The following is a 15,005-nucleotide window of genomic DNA, read 5'->3' as shown; positions in this document are numbered from 1 at the left end:
CTCCCTGGAGGCGGGCAGTCAGCCTGAGGTGCTGGGATCTGCTGTGGCCCAGTGGGCATTCTGGGCCTGCTGGCCTGTCCCCTCCATCCTTTGTTCTCTGGGTGGACTTTGTGAAAGGCATTGGTTGTATTTTCCAGGTTGGAACACCACTCTCTGTCCCCGATGCCGGATCTGAGGCAGTCCCGTTCCCTGTCTCCCCTGAATGTGCACAGACTTTGGCTCCAGAGTCAGTCTCCAAGGCCCCTTGCTCCTGCAGCTCAGGGCCTTGTGCCTGGAGCTCCTGGAGTCCAGCACCTAAGGCTCCACTCTCCCTCCCTGCCAGGCCTCAAACTCCACTTGCTCCCCAAGGCTGGGGGCCGACCTGGCAGCCAGCTCAGCAGGTCCTGAGTTGAGGAACTGCTCCTGTCTCTGCCTGTCTCAAACACGTGTCTTCTTTCTGAGCAAGATGTCAGGAGTTGGGTGATGGTGGGAAACTCTTCTGCTCAGAGGACAGCAGTCAGCTAGAGACTGACCCCGCATGGCCGCTGGACACAGCGTTTCCGAGGCCTGCAGAGGCCTCCTGCTCTGACCTTGTTCAGACTACTATGGGGGGAGGCTGCAGTCCTGGGCCCACGGCCTCCTGGCCTGCTGGCTGTGTCCGGGAGGGCACCTGGTCAGGCTGCTTGGGTTGGGGCTGGGGGTGAGTGGAGCTGCTGTCTGGTCTTGGGAGGAAGTTAGTTTTGGTCTGGGGCCCATTTGTGGTTTGACTGCTCAGTGCTGGTGCAGCGAGAGCACACTCACAGCCGGGGACCACGCAGACAGGACGCCACACGATCTGAATGTCCTAAGTAATGTCCCGAGTACTGGAGACGTGGAGGGAAAATATCAAGCAGAGGGCAAAGGCAAGGTCACTTCAGTGTTCCGGCCTCCTGACCTTCAGCAGGAAATATCTGTGGGAAGAATTCTAAAAGCAGAGATGTCATGTCCTGAAAGCTGGAAAAATTGCCATTTTCATTCCCCAAACAATCTTTTTTATCCGAAGCTCATACCCAGGAGGCCTGATTCACACGGGCAGACAGACGTTCGGCCCATGGCGGTGGTGGGTGCGTGTGTGGGGGTAACCCATTTACGATTGTCCTGTGAGTCTTGGCAGCTCTGCACTGTGCCTGTAGATTTGAGGGAGGGGTGCTAAGGTGCCACAGGGGCAGCCTGGAGGGGTGCTCAGGTGCCACAGGGGCAGCCCTGAGCCCCTCAGGCCCCAGAGCATGCGGGAGGGGTGGCTGCACTCCCGTAACCCTCTGGGAGGCCTGAGTGGGCGCCCCAGTAGAGCTCGACAGCCAATGCAAGTATTCCACGTGGCTTTGAAATGGTATCTTGGAGACCCATGTGGCATATGCAGGGAGCCTGGTGTGGTTTTGCTTTGTGGAATCCCTGCGACCTCCCTTCCTCCCCCCCACCCCCCACACACACACAGGAGGGTGCAGGTCTGCTTGCTCAGACAAGCCGGCACATGGACAGCCTGAAGGCCTGGGCCTTGCCCCTGGCCATGGCCCACTGAAGGCTTTGGAGCCAGTTTCTTGTCCCTTTCCCACCAGCTTCCCTTGGTTGTGAGGCCAGCCTTGATTTCTCTGTAGACCTGGAGCCTTCCAGAAGAAAGGGGTATTGCAGCTGGCAAGGGAACAGCCAGCCCACACCCAGCAACCTGTTAGACACCTCCTTCCCCTCAGACCCAGGGCCCCTCAGGCGCCTGACTTGCCTCCCCCCAAAAGTGAGGCTGCAAGGAGCAGCCAGGCCCCCACCCAACCCAAATGAGACCCATGGATCTGGGGAGGATACCAGGGAGGTTGGGCAGGCCTCCGGCTCCCAGGGTAGGTGGGTTCTTGGGGAGTGAACCCCTGGGAGGCTCTGGGCTGAGAGACAGGAGAGCCCCGAGCCCTTGAAGGAGACACACGATGAGCAGCAAGATGGAGGTGCGGTGCACAGTGTGCCCAGATGCTCACATGTGGTGTGCGTCCTGCCGGTTGTCTGGAGGCCGGCCACGCTGGGCCCCTGTGCTCCTGCGGGGCCGTCTTAGTGCTCAGAAAGTCTCAGCCCATCCTGTGCCACCCTCCAGCCCTGAAAGGAGATTCCCGAGCAGTGTGGCCCAAGTGGCTCCTTCAAGAGACTGCAGCGGGAGGGTCTGAGACTTAGCTCAGGCCAAGGCCATGTCTGACTACGCTAGACACATCATGCCGTGGCCAGCTGCCTCCAGCTCCTTGTGATGGAGAAATGAGGATTTGTGAGAGGAAAGGACAAAGGCGGGGTGTCCTGTGTGCCTTCCCTTTCCCTAAGTGCTGGTTAGACCCCCCCAATCACTGTGACAGCAGATGCACCCATTTTCTGGAATGCCCACCGGCAATGGTTGTGCCCCTTTGGGGGCCTCTGGCCTTGGGAACCCTGTTGCTGGTTTGGCCTGTCGTCTTTACAGCAAACACTCCCAGAGGGAAGGAATCCCCTGGGGTCCACTGACATCTCTCCCTCCTTCCCACCCCTCAGCAGATGCACCCCCACCCCCAGTCTGGGGAGGCCACACACCAGGCATCTTGTTCCCAGTGCCCCCCGCACAGAGCAGGGCTTCCTCCATGCAGCTGTTGGGAGGCTGGGTTTCTGCCCCGTGCTGACACAGTGCTGGGAGGAGAATGGGGCAAAGGTGATTTGGCTTCTCTCTTCTTGGAGACACGCCATGATGCCACAAATGACTGGCTCCTTGGCCTGGGTCCTGAGTGAGAAGTGCTGGGGCAGCTGACTCCGAATGTGCTGTGTCTGGGGCAGCTGGTTCTGAGGACATATATCCAGAGCCCACGTGCTTGGAAATGCCTGGAAGCTCCCTGCCCTGGGCACTTCATCCAGCATCTTGGGACCCCTGGCTGAGGTGTGGTGGGCAGGCTGCGGGAGCCCAGGCTGCTCTGTGACTTTGGATGATCACATTTTCCAAATGCAAGATGGGAGAGTTGCACAATGGCACTGAGGCTGGGGGTGTTTGAGCTCTCGGCTGGCCCGGAAGGTTCATGCCTGTACGCCCAGGCCTGGTCTGCCCCACAGTCACTGGCTACGTTGCTGTTTCCTGCAGGCTCGAAGGAGTCCCTGTTCTCCTGCACCCTCACGGCCAGCGAGGAGGCCATGGCGGTGCTGGAGGAGGTCATCCTGTATGCCTTTCAGCAGTGCGTGTACTACGTCTCCAAGGTACGGCGGCGGGTCAGGTGTGTGCTTACGGCTCCCTTCGGGAGTCCTTGGGGAAATCGAGTCTTAGGACTCAGAACTTAGCAGCGGTCAGGCCTGGAATAGAGGCGGGCAGGGTGCGAGTGAGTGAGAGGAGCTGGGACCCCCTCCAGCCTGTGGTATGGCTGTGCTCGGGTGCTCCCAGGAAGCGCCTGAGCCTCACTCTCTCGTCAGCAGGGAAGAGTCATACCAGTGACCCATTTCCGGGAAGTGGGGGTGATGGGGGAGGTGGCCCTGAGGGACAGGCCCTCGAGGCCATTGTGATGACCAGAGAAGGTGTTAGAACAGCCAGGTAGGGGGGAGACACACTCCCCCCAGCACGGGGGTGGGGGGGCAGGAGGGAGGGTGGAGGGGAGGTGGGCCCCAAGGCCTAGACCCCACCCGAGGAGGAGCTGGGGAACTTGCTGAGACTAGGTGTGAACTCACATGGATGTTGCGGGGGTTGTGAAATCCCTGGGCTGTTCTGGGGCTGCTCTCCATCGGGAAAGAAGAGGGCTGGGGGTGATTGGAGAAAAAGAAAATGATTCCCTGTTTGCTTTGCACGGAGTTCAGTCGGTTAGAGACAGCAGCTCTGTGGGTAGTTAAGCCTGGCTGCTTGGAGTCCTGTGTGGAGAGCCATTCTGAGGTTGGATCTTGGCTGAAAAAGAAGGAGCCCCCACCCATGTGCTCACATATTCCCTGGGGTCCCAAAGGAGGCACACACTGCCCTTGACCTGACATCTTAGGGTCACCTCGAGGTGCAGTGGCCACAGGACTCCTCTTGGAGGTGACACCTCTGCTTGTTTCCAGAAAGCAACTGTTGATGCCTGTGAACCCTGAGAAGATTCTGGGTATGGCTGTTCTGCCACCAGCAAAGACCCTTTAGGGACTTTGGCACCAGATTGGTGCCGCTGCCCTTAGGTTGCTGTGCCTGCTAAGCTCTGCTTAAAGGCTCACTCTGGGTGGTGGAGCCTCCCACCACCCTCCCTGTCCAGTAAAGCTCTCCTGATAAAACAAGAGGGATGAACCTTCTCCTTCAAGACCCACTGGGGTGTTTTCAGACTTTGCTGGAGCCTCTCTCCTCCCCCACCCAGTATTATCTGCCGTTTAAGGGGGGAGCATCACTGAGCCTTGCACTGTGCACTGTGCACCGCAGCAACCTTTAGCTGCCCCCGCCCCCAGGACTCACTGCTCATGTGGAATGGCTGCGGCCCGGTGGACAGGCACGTGGGTGGTCCGGCTGAAGAGGCTGCCTGCCAACGGCCAGTGTCTCCTCTCACCACAGTCCCTGTACGTCTGCCTCCCGGCCCTGCTGGAGTGCCCCCCTTTCCAGATGGAGCTCCGGGGGAGCTGGTGCTCATCCCCCCAGCTGCCTGAGGAGCTGCGCCGCGTTGTGTCAGTCTACCAGGTCGCTCTGGACCTCTTGCAACAGTTCCAGGTGCACCCCGAGATCGCCTCCCAGGTGCTGGCCTACCTCTTCTTCTTCTCCAGCACTCTGCTCTTCAACCAGCTTCTGGACAAAGGTGAGGGCCTGGGGCTGAGAATCCCTTCTGCAGAAAATGGCCAGCTCCTGCCCTGGCAGGGCATCTGGTCAAAGAGGGTCCAAACACATGGGGGGCGGGTAGGAAGAGCTGCCCAGGAGGTGTCCCTGTGGGAACATCATGGAGATGAGCTGGTGCCTTGTATCCAGCCACAGCCCACAGTGCACTGGTACCGTGGTTGGAACAGGCTTAGGAAAGCGACCTGACCTTCAATCCTGTTGCCCGCCCTCTTTGCTGCCAAATTTTTCCATCTGCCCAGGTGCCCAGGGGTGTTACTGGGGTGCAGGACTGTAAGATCAGAGTGGGACAGCCCCGTAACACATACATCTCACTCATGGATTTCCCAGGCTGGGGTGGGGTCCACAGGGAGGGGTGGGAACAAGGGGGTGTCACTGTAGACCTGGAGCAGTACTTTTGCACTTGAGGTTCAGTGACTGTCGCAGCCGCTTGTCCTGCCACCTCCGCCTTCCACCTCCTGTGCCCCCCACCTCACCCAGATAGGCACCCAGTAGTGGGGGAGGGCCGGCCTTGGGTACAGCCGGGATCTGGCTCCCTCTGGGGGAGGATGGGCAGCACACCTGGGTGACAAAGAGCTTCCTGAACATCACACTCAGCTTCCCCTCTCTCCTGCCAGGCCCCTCTCTGAGTTGCTTCCACTGGCCAAGAGGAGTCCAGGCCTGTGCCCGCCTGCAGCAGCTCCTCGAGTGGACAAGGAGTGCTGGCTGTGGGGAGGCTGCAGAGTGCTTCTTCCAGAAACTTTCCTGTACACTCAACCTGCTGGCCACTCCTAGTGCCCAGCTCGTCCAGGTAGGAGGGCCCAGGGGGGCGGGGCCTACATGTGGTTGATCTTGGGTCCCCTGCTTATAAGCCAGGCCTGAGCTGTGGACCTGGCTTCTAGGCCTCGGAGAACTTGAGAGCTGCTCTGCTTAACAGCTGCCCCCTCCCAAGACAGTAAGAATCTGTCATACATCGGGAATCTTATGTCTCACTCAAGTGCCTTTTAAAAAAAAGTTATTTTTATTATAAAAGTGAAACATGGATTCACTAGAGAAAATTCAGAAAAGGGGGAAGTTTCTGTATGGATAGCAGATTAAGCACATGAATTTAGTTTGCTTTTTCCTAAAATATCACTCAACAAAAGCAAAGCATGCTTTTTAATAACATGAAGATACACAAACTATAGAGGAGGTAAAACAACATTTGGAAGCCAAAGAGCAGAGGGGTGAATAATGACTGCCTTGCAGACCGGAAGAGACTGATCACCCAGTTTCTATGAAGCCTCCCAAAGGCTCAGGACTTGCTACTCCAGGTACTTCAGGAAGTTAAGGCCAAGAGGGGGTTAAGACAGAGAAATAACATGATAAATCCTTTGAAAAGCCCTTATGCTTGGGCCCCATGTGGCTGCAATAGCTCTGGGCGAGCCCAGCTGCAAAAGCAGACGGCATGAAAGTCACCTGTGTAAAGACACCCCGGACCAGGGTTGCGAGCTGCAGAGGGAGAACCATGGAGCTGGTCTGCTTTTCCAGCGGCATTTGCATTACTTGAGAGCAGGACTGGAGCAAGGCCAAGAATCCAGACTCCGTCTAGCAGCCAGAGCTGGGGAAAGAGAAACCAGAGCCACTTTGGCCATTTCAAAGGCTAGAGAGACAAACTTGAGGTACATGAGGGTCCTGCCATGCGTGGTGCTGTTCCCATCAAGATATTTGCTAAAACCCTGAAGTTTCAGGATAGGAAGGGTAGAGATCCTGCCACCAAGAGCCTCTGTCTACCCCCTCAGGGGTCCTGATCTCTAATCTTTGTCTCCCAGGCCTTGTGAGACCACCATCAACTCTACTCTGCCTTTCAGAGCTTTTTGCTTAGTTTTAAAGCCAAACACCCATTCCCCACTCTCCTCAGCCTCTTCCGGTCAAGGTGGTCAGTGACCGTGAAGATGCATCAAAAGCTGTGAAGATGCATCAGAAGGTAGTGCTAAGAGGAAAAGTTCTCACTGCAAATGAGTAAACTAAAAAATAAAGCAGACTAGGAATGATGTTTGTGACGCAAGAAAAAGAATTGCAAGTAAAAGTGAGGAAGTGGGAGGAAGTCATTGAGAAGAGCAGAACTCAGTGAGACAGTGAACAAACAGAGATGGTAAGGAAAAGAAAAATGTCAGGGGTTGGTTCTTTGAAAAAATGATCGGAACAACTGGATACAAGTTTATTTACAGCAGTAGAGCCAGGAGTGGCTCTTTGCTCAGCTTAGTACGAGTGGGAAAATACAGATTGCCAGTGTGAAGCGTGAGAAGGGGATAACCTCAGCTCTCAGGGCAAAAACTACTAAGAGGAGAGGAGCTTAGAGCCAGCTTTATGCTGATAACTTGGATAATGTAGATGAAACAATTAAACTTATTAAAACCGATAAAAGAGTATTTAGAAAATCTAGATAGTCCGATGTCTTTTGAAGAAATCTAATGTATTTAAAAACCCTCCCACAAAGAAGATTCAAGGTCCTCATGGACTGATGGTGAAATTATGTTACAGGAAGAAATACCATTAACACCCGGATTCTTTCAGAAACTGATATGCGCAAACCTCATCTTGCTTTAAAATGCCTGCTCAGCCTTGTTACCAAAATGTGAGATTTAGCTTGGGATTTAGCTTGGGATTTAGCTTGAGATTATAAGAACGAAGGTTACGCGTGAAAGCCGAGCAACTTCATTAATCATGGAGAAAGGCGGTCTTCAGCACCAGACGCGGGGGTGGTGGAAAGGAGAGAAGCCAGCACCAAGGGTTGGGGGCGGTGGCCTCTGCCCTGGGCACCTGGGGGTGGGGGAGAGAAGAGCAGTGTGTGTTTTGCAACAGCAGGCAGGGATGGCCCTCCAGGGCGCCGCCCAGTTTACCCACGGAGTCTTGGATAAAGCGTGGCCGCTTATTACCAGGCCGTGGGCACAGCGGGGGGGACTAGCCCGCCACTGTCACAGGCAGCCACAGAGGAAGCTGAGCTCAGTGCAGGGAGCAGGTGTTAGATCCCTACGACCCCCCCAGGCTCCCAGCTGCCCTGACACAGGGGACCCGAGGGGTTCTGAGGCGCTGCTGTGTGCACTTGGGTCTGTCCAGGGCGGCATGTGGGCACTTGGTGAACGCGATCGGCTGTGTACTGGGGCGTGTGTGGTTTTCTGTGTTTGTCATATGTCAGCCCTGAAAGTGTGCAAAAGGGAAGAAGCCCTGGGTTCTCAGCCCGCCTCTCCCCAGCCCCACCCCACACCGTGACCCCTCCTCTCTGTCTGCCTCAGCTGGGGTTATTTTTAGAGCCCATATAAAACAAAGGGTCTCCGAGGGGAGGAGAATCTCAACCTGACACCAGGCCCCTGAGGTGGCTGCCAGAGATGGGGGTGGGGTGGGGTGGGGGATGCTGACTGGGGCTCTGCAGGGAACCAGCCAGGTAGCCCTGTGGGGCCAAGCAGCTTTGCAGGGCAGACTTCCAGCTCCGCTGTGGAGGAGTGAACAGCCAGCCCTAAAGAAGCTCACGAGAGGGCCTTCCCGGTGGCGCAGCGGTTGAGCGCTGGGTTGCGAAGCTGCCCGCGGCCTCTGCGGCGCCGGTTTGCTCCCCGGCTGCTCCCCGGCTGCTCCCCGGCTGCTCCCCGGCTGCTCCCCGGCTGCTCCCCGGCTGCTCCGGTCCTTCTGGATTCTCTCGCCCTCCCGCGCTTCTGACTGTACCCAGTGCATGTATAAACAAAACAAACAAACTAATAAATAAGTAAAACATGCCTGTAAAAAAAAAAAAAAGAAGCTCACGAGAGAGCGGGATGGGGGGAGTGAAGCTGGAGGATGCAGATCAGGGGTCAGCACACTTTTTTTGTAAAAGGCCACAAATAGTCTCTGTCCCAAATTCTTTAAAAAAAAAACTCTTAAAAATGTGAAAGCCATTCTCAGCTCGAGGAGCCGATCAAAGCAGGCCTCAGCCACAGTTTGCCAACCCCCTTGAAACGGGAAGTGCAGGAAGGGACGTTCAGGAAGAAGAAGCTTTTAAAAAGACTTTATTTCATCATAAAGATAAGCGAGGCTATAGTATCCATTAAATAACAGGATTCTATAAATAAGAGAACAAAAAGAATTCTTGGAAATTGAAAGCCTGACTGCAGAGATGAAAAATCTGCTAGCAGGGGGGGAAGATAAAGTCAGGAAGATCCCAGAAAGCAGAGCAGGGGCCCTCCTGGGCTGCACGGTCAGAGCCCCGCTGCTGGCTCCCTCCCGACACCAGGCCCAGAAAGCGATAGAAATGGGAGGGAAATAGGGTTTCTAGGATCCGAAAAAATAAAAAGCACCCCTTCTGGGTGAACCAACAGCTCTCCTGAACCAGCGTTGGCTTCTGGGGCTGGGGCTGCTACAGCGCCCCCCTCTCCCGCCCCCGCTCAGAGCCCTAAGACAGGAGATTTGGTCCTTCGTTTGGACACTGAAGCCCCAGCCCCAGCCTTGGTGCTGGCCATAATATCAAGCCAGACGGAAAGAGCAAGAGGAAGAAGGACAGGAAAATGTACAGGTCCATCGAACAGCAGGCGTCCAGGGCGGGGAGGACCGGGCGCAGTGAAGATGAGCCGAGGCGGCCCGGACCGGCGCCGCCTGAGCGGCTGGTGTGAAATGCACCGTGGACGAGCCCGGCAGCCGAAGGCCTTGCCCGGCGCGGCAGAGAATTCCAGGACATGGCGGGCAGCACAGTCTTCCCGAGAGTGAGTCGAGACATCCTGAAGACGAGCCCGCAAAACAGACCTCTCCGGGGCAGACAGGAGCCGCCTTCCAAATTCCGAGCCTGCCTCAGGCCGGAGCCTGGCCAGGGAGCCGCTCTCGGGGAACCACGGGGAACCACGCAGCATCCCCGCCGCCCGCACAGCCTCCCGCCCCGCACCCAGCTCCCGGGAGCTCCCGGAGGCGCGGCTTCTCAGGAATGAGGCACTGAGCCCAGAGAGCTGGGGCAAGGGCTTCCAGAAAACAGGAAAGGAGTGGGGATCCCCGCATGAGGAGCGGAGGCCCCGGGTGGGGGGGGAGCCCACACAGCTTTCATGTTGCCCCGAGTCCTCCCTTTTCCTTAGCCGCGGGCTGATGAAGTCTCCCCCGTGCAGGGCTCAGAGGGCTGGCCTCGGGTGCCACCTCAGGGAGGCCAGGTGTGCCTGTACCCCGCTTCACGGTTTGAGGCAGGAATACAATTTCCTGTCCCCCATTTGCCTGTTAGTCTTTCCCGCTTCCCAGGCACTGGCACAGAGGGCTGTGCCATGGGGAGGTTCAGAGGACAAAGCACTTCCCGGGAGCAGTTGCCCCATGCAGCGCTGGCCCTGGGTGCCAGTCTGTGGCCCTGTGGCCCGGGCAGGGCAGTCCCCTTACTGACCTCCCTGTGTGTCGTGGGTGTCGCTGGGAAGTCCTGACACCCTGCTGTGCCCAGAGCACTCAGAGGCATCCTTCTGGGGTGCCAGCGGGGACCTCTGACCTGAGCTCCTTCTTGTCACTCAGATGAGCTGGGCAACCCTGCGGGCCACATTCCCTGCCCTGAGCCCAGCGCAGCTGCACCGACTGCTGACTCAGTACCAGCTGGCCTCGGCCATGGGCCCCATGAGTGCCTGGGAGCCGGGTGCTCAGGACAGCCCCGACGCCTTCAAGTCAGGTGAGAGCCCTCCTTGGGCAGGAGGAAAGGCCCAGTGGACCTTGGTGGGGACAGAGGTCCCTCCCCCCAGGACTTCCCTGGAGGAGGCGTATTGCCCTGGGCCATCTTCCTTCTTGGGGGCCCTGCCCTGCCCTGCCCCCCAACCTGGGATTTGGAGCCTCCCTATCTGGGGATCAAAGAGCCCACAGTTCATGCTGCCCAATTTCCAAGGTCCAGGCTCAGATTGAAGGTCCCCCTCAGCTCCCACAGAGCCTCAGGCTTGGGGCTCACCTAGTGCTGGACCCACCAGGAAGAGAGCAATGTCTCCAGTGGGGTGCCATCTTGAAACCTGACTGGGAACGTTCCTGAGCACAACACGCCACACCATGCCACGCCCACTCTCATGCAGATATATGTGTGCAAACACACCCACGCACCCGCACATGTGGATATATGCCCAACGCGCATGCACACACATTCATACGTATATTCTGTACATCCACATGGATACATGTGCGCACACTCGTCCATGCATGTGGCTGCATGTACACACGTGTGTATACTTTATGAATCAGACACATTCCTCATTGCATTACACTGTTGTATCGTCTGTTATACTACCAACCCCCCAGAAATTAAAGGATGACAGAAGATCCAGGTAGCAGTAGAGCTTCCTGCACTGTCTTTTGTCCCCCCGCCGCCGTGGGATGCCACCTGCTTCTTCCCATTTACTTGCCCATTTCTGGGGCCCTCAGCATGGCTGGCTCTGTGCCTGGAGCGGAGAACGTGCCGGTCTGTCCTGCTGTCCCTGGGAGGTGCTCATGTTCCTGGTGGGCAGATCTGGGTGATACATGCGCGCACAGGGCCTGGGCCACAGGAGCCCCTGGAGGAACAGGTGTGGCTTCAGGTGCGGACGTTCAAGCTGAGTGTGGTGGGCAGGCAGTGGGCAGAAGAGGGCCATTTAGCAGGGCAAAAAGAGCTTCAGACACGGGAGCTTGTTCTCTGAGGACGCTTGGGCCTCATCCTGAGGGTCAGAAGGAATCAGAGCCTGGTTTGGGTCAGTCACCCGGGCCTGGATCCCATCCTGGCCAGGCCAGTCATGCCAGCTCTTCCCCGCCCGCAGAGGATGTCCTGGAGTCCTATGAGAACCCGCCCCCCATCGTGCTGCCGAGCGAGGGCTTCCAGGTGGACCTGGATGCGGACTGCCTGGACGACGGCATCTACCAGCACCTCCTGTATGTCCGCCACTTCCTCTGGAGCCTGCGGAGCAAGCCCAGCCCCTGCAGGCCGCCCCAGCCTGAGTGCCAAGAGGTACCTGAGCCGAGCTCCATGCCTGTGGCTGTGGTTATACCTGGGTGGTGCCTGGGTGGGCACAGGCACGGCATCACCTGCTGCTTCTGGGGGGAGCTGGAGGGAGAGCTCCTGTTACCCTGGGGTTCTCGCACCCCAGGCAGAGGCTGCAGCAGGCTGGGTTCTCTGCCCTGTCAGAGAACTGGCCTTGACCTTTCTCCCCTCCCTCCCCAGGGCCGACCCTCCATCCCTGAAGGACCCCTGGAGGCCCGGGAAGCTGCCCCGGCTAGGGCTCTTCCTCTTCTGGGCGCTCCCCGGGCACAGGGTCCCGCAGGACAGCCGCCTGGCCGCGGGTGCCGTGGGGGTTCCCAGGCTGGCCCCCTGCACTTGGACCCCTCATACATGCTCACGCCTCCCAGCACCCCCCTTGACCTCGAGCCAGGTGGCGCTGACTGGCCAGAACCGAGCGGCACCCTTGGGAACGCCCTGCTAGAAGGCAGGAGGAGCAGCCCCCGGGGCACCACTCCAGAAGGTGAGGACAGTCCTCAGGCTCTCGCCGGCCCCCCTGCCCCGACCCCTGCCGGTGTCCTTTAGGGGGGTCCCCATAGGGTCCTGGTGACATGTTTGACCTGGACTGTCAGCCCTGCGGGGAGTGCTCGCGGCCCTGGACACCTGGAAGGAGGGCGGGGGCTCGGCTGGGCAGCTGAACCGCCCGGGGCCCGGCAGCCTGGAGACATTCTGAATATTGGCCGCATGGGGGGGGGGGGTGTGTCTCAGGTGGCCTGTGAGCACCTGCTCCCCGCCAGCTCCATGCCGGATTGGGGGCCAGGGTGGGGGGCCACCCATGAGCAGGGGTGGGCCAGAGGTTCAGTGCAGTGGCCAGGGGCCCGGGACAGGCCGGGAGGGAACAGGCCATGTGGGGGCGGTTGAGGAAGCCTGAGCAAAGCCCACTTCTCAGCCCCCTGGAATCAGCCACCCTGAGAGGCCCAGCATCCTGGGCAGCACAGGCCAGGGGCTCAGGCACTTAGCAGTGTCACACCCCAACTCTGGTCCTGGGTAGGCATCTTGCTGGAGCTTCCAGAGCATTTTGCCGTCTGGAGAAGCAGGCGGTGGTGCTCCCTGGATGCTTGACTCCGGGCACAGGTGTGACACCAGCTTCATGGGCAGAATCAAGACAAAGGCATAGCCCTGACGGCTCCCCCCTTCTGTCACCCCCCAGGAGACTGTGCAGCCCCCATGGATGAGCCCCCTCTGGCCCCCTCCAGTGTCACCTCCAACACTGAGGACTTCTGCTCTGTCTTCACGGTGGAGCTGCAGCGAGGTCCCTCTGGGCTGGGGATGGGCCTGATCGATGGGATGGTGAGTCTGCAAGCTGCCCCTGGCCTTCCTGTGCAGGGAGGCCCACAGCTCATGGGGTTAAGAGGGAGGGGTCGGGGAGGGGAGGAGGCCTATTGAGGGTTTAGGATGAGAGGCGGGGGCTTCTCTGTGGAATTTGAGAGAAGGGCCCTGTGTGGCAGCTGCTTCCAGCTCCATCCTCAGACCTCGGGGTGTCTGGGCCTGTGGGGACAGTGGTGGGGGGCAGCACTGTTATTGCAGATCTCTTGGTGACCATATCCATGAGCCCAGCCCGGGCCAGGCCAGGTCTTGGGATGGGGTCCTCGCTTAGCACCATGTCCCAGGTGCTGAGGCCTCTGCCTCTCCCCAGCACACACCCCTGGGCATCCCGGGGCTCTACATCCAGACCCTGCTTCCGGGCAGCCCGGCTGCAGCCGATGGCCGGCTCTCACTGGGAGACCGCATCCTGGAGGTGAACGGCAGCAGCCTGACAGGCGTCAGCTACCTGAGGTATGCCCCCTCCCAGCGCCCGCTCGGCCTATGCTGGGGAAGCTGTCAGGGTCGGCCCACGGCCAGGGCACCTGCAGGGCAAGCCTCCTGTGAGTGACTCATTTCAGGGAGGAGAAAGTGGAGGCCCTGAACTGCCCCCCACATCCCTCCATTTGGCTTCTGTGGACAAACCAACCCCCTCAGGCTCTACCTCTTGGCTCTGTCCCTCATGCTGTCTCGGCATGGGGTACTCGGGTGCTGACTCCCACCCCGATTCTGTGTGGCCTGTGCCCCTTCCTGGAGGGAGGGAGGGAGGCCGGCAGGCATTGATGGCCAGGCCCTCGCACAGCCCCATCCACCACAGACTGGGGGTAGAGGGTTGGGGCCCTGCCTGTGTCAAAGCTGAGGCCACCCAGGCACCTCAGGAGGCTGTGCCCATCCTCACTGAGGACTCCTGTCCCCCATCCTCCTCCCATTCCTGGGTTTCAGAGCCGTGGATTTGATCCGACATGGGGGAAAGAAGATGCGCTTCCTGGTCGCCAAGTCTGATGTGGAAACAGCCAAGAAAATCCGCTTCCGCACGCCCCCTCCCTAGAGTGGACACCCATGCCCAGGGCCTGCCACCTTCCACCAGGCTGTGCCATGTGGGTCCATCCCTCACCTGTGCATAATGTACATCTTAGTGTATATTTTATTTATATGACAGATAACACTAAGTTGTGATGTTTGTTACAGAGCTTTTATGTTTGAAGACTTTACTGGAGAAGTCTAGATTCAATAAACTGTCTTTCATAACCTTAGTGAGTGTGGTACCTGGGCCAGGGTGGGGCTGTACAGGGTCTCCCAGTGGGTGCAGGAGAGCCTGGGAGAACATGGGATAATTGTGCTGGCTGTGGGTTTCAACTGCTTCTCTTTTGCCTCCCTCCCAAATAGGGAGCAGGGACAATCCAGGAAAAGGGTTAGGGCCATCGTTAGAGATCCCGTTGTCATTTGCTCTTGGTAACCACATGCTAGACAGTCCCAGGAGGTTGACCAACTGCCCTCCTGATCTCTGATCACTGAAGCCGCACCTGCCCCTCACACCAGGCCCCTCATCTGTGACCACTGCCCTCTTCCACTTGGCCATGGTCCCCTGACCCTGGCAGGAGGCCTGCTTCCGTCTCCACAGTGGCTGACCTGCGTGGGGCCACACAGTTGGAGGGGTGGGGCAGGGCTGGGTGGCGGGACTTGAACGTAATATCCTCCTCGTGCACCCAGCTTGTGTCCAGGCCTGGGCAGGGTCCTTCTCTTTAACAGAAAGACCCTGGGGACGACGGGTCAGCTGCAAAAGGACCCCTCCGTGTGAAGGTTTTGCGGGATCCTCGGTGTGCCTCAAGCTCCAGGCCCCTGGCAGCTCCGCGCTGCCCCCTGGTGAGCTCTGGCGGGCGCGCACCCGTGGCCCCAATCCTTGTGCACCTGGCCAAGGGCCGGCACCAGATTCCACCTGCCGTGCACTGCCAAGTTACCAAAATGCTGGCTGAGATT

At 58.5% G+C, this 15,005-nt stretch overlaps 1 protein-coding gene across 1 annotated transcript in view; it reads left to right on the top strand.

Moving 5' to 3' along the window:
* RADIL (Rap associating with DIL domain) overlaps positions 1-14,076 on the top strand; it is a gene marked incomplete at both ends in the record, with an annotated part of 103,555 nt that extends 89,479 nt beyond the window's left edge. The window contains 9 exon segments of the mRNA XM_084249134.1: positions 3,089-3,201; positions 4,502-4,739; positions 5,392-5,564; positions 10,238-10,388; positions 11,491-11,702; positions 11,892-12,189; positions 12,877-13,016; positions 13,363-13,502; positions 13,971-14,076. Of these exon segments, the coding sequence (XP_084105260.1) occupies positions 3,089-3,201; positions 4,502-4,739; positions 5,392-5,564; positions 10,238-10,388; positions 11,491-11,702; positions 11,892-12,189; positions 12,877-13,016; positions 13,363-13,502; positions 13,971-14,076 (1,571 nt within the window).
* Between the last annotated feature and the right edge of the window lie 929 nt (positions 14,077-15,005).

This window comes from Talpa europaea, assembly GCF_964194135.1.
Source record: "Talpa europaea genome assembly, chromosome: 12".
NCBI classification, from domain to species: Eukaryota; Metazoa; Chordata; class Mammalia; order Eulipotyphla; family Talpidae; genus Talpa; species Talpa europaea.
The sequence above is the reverse complement of the archived record's forward strand: the minus strand, read 5'-3'. Positions and strand labels throughout refer to the sequence as shown.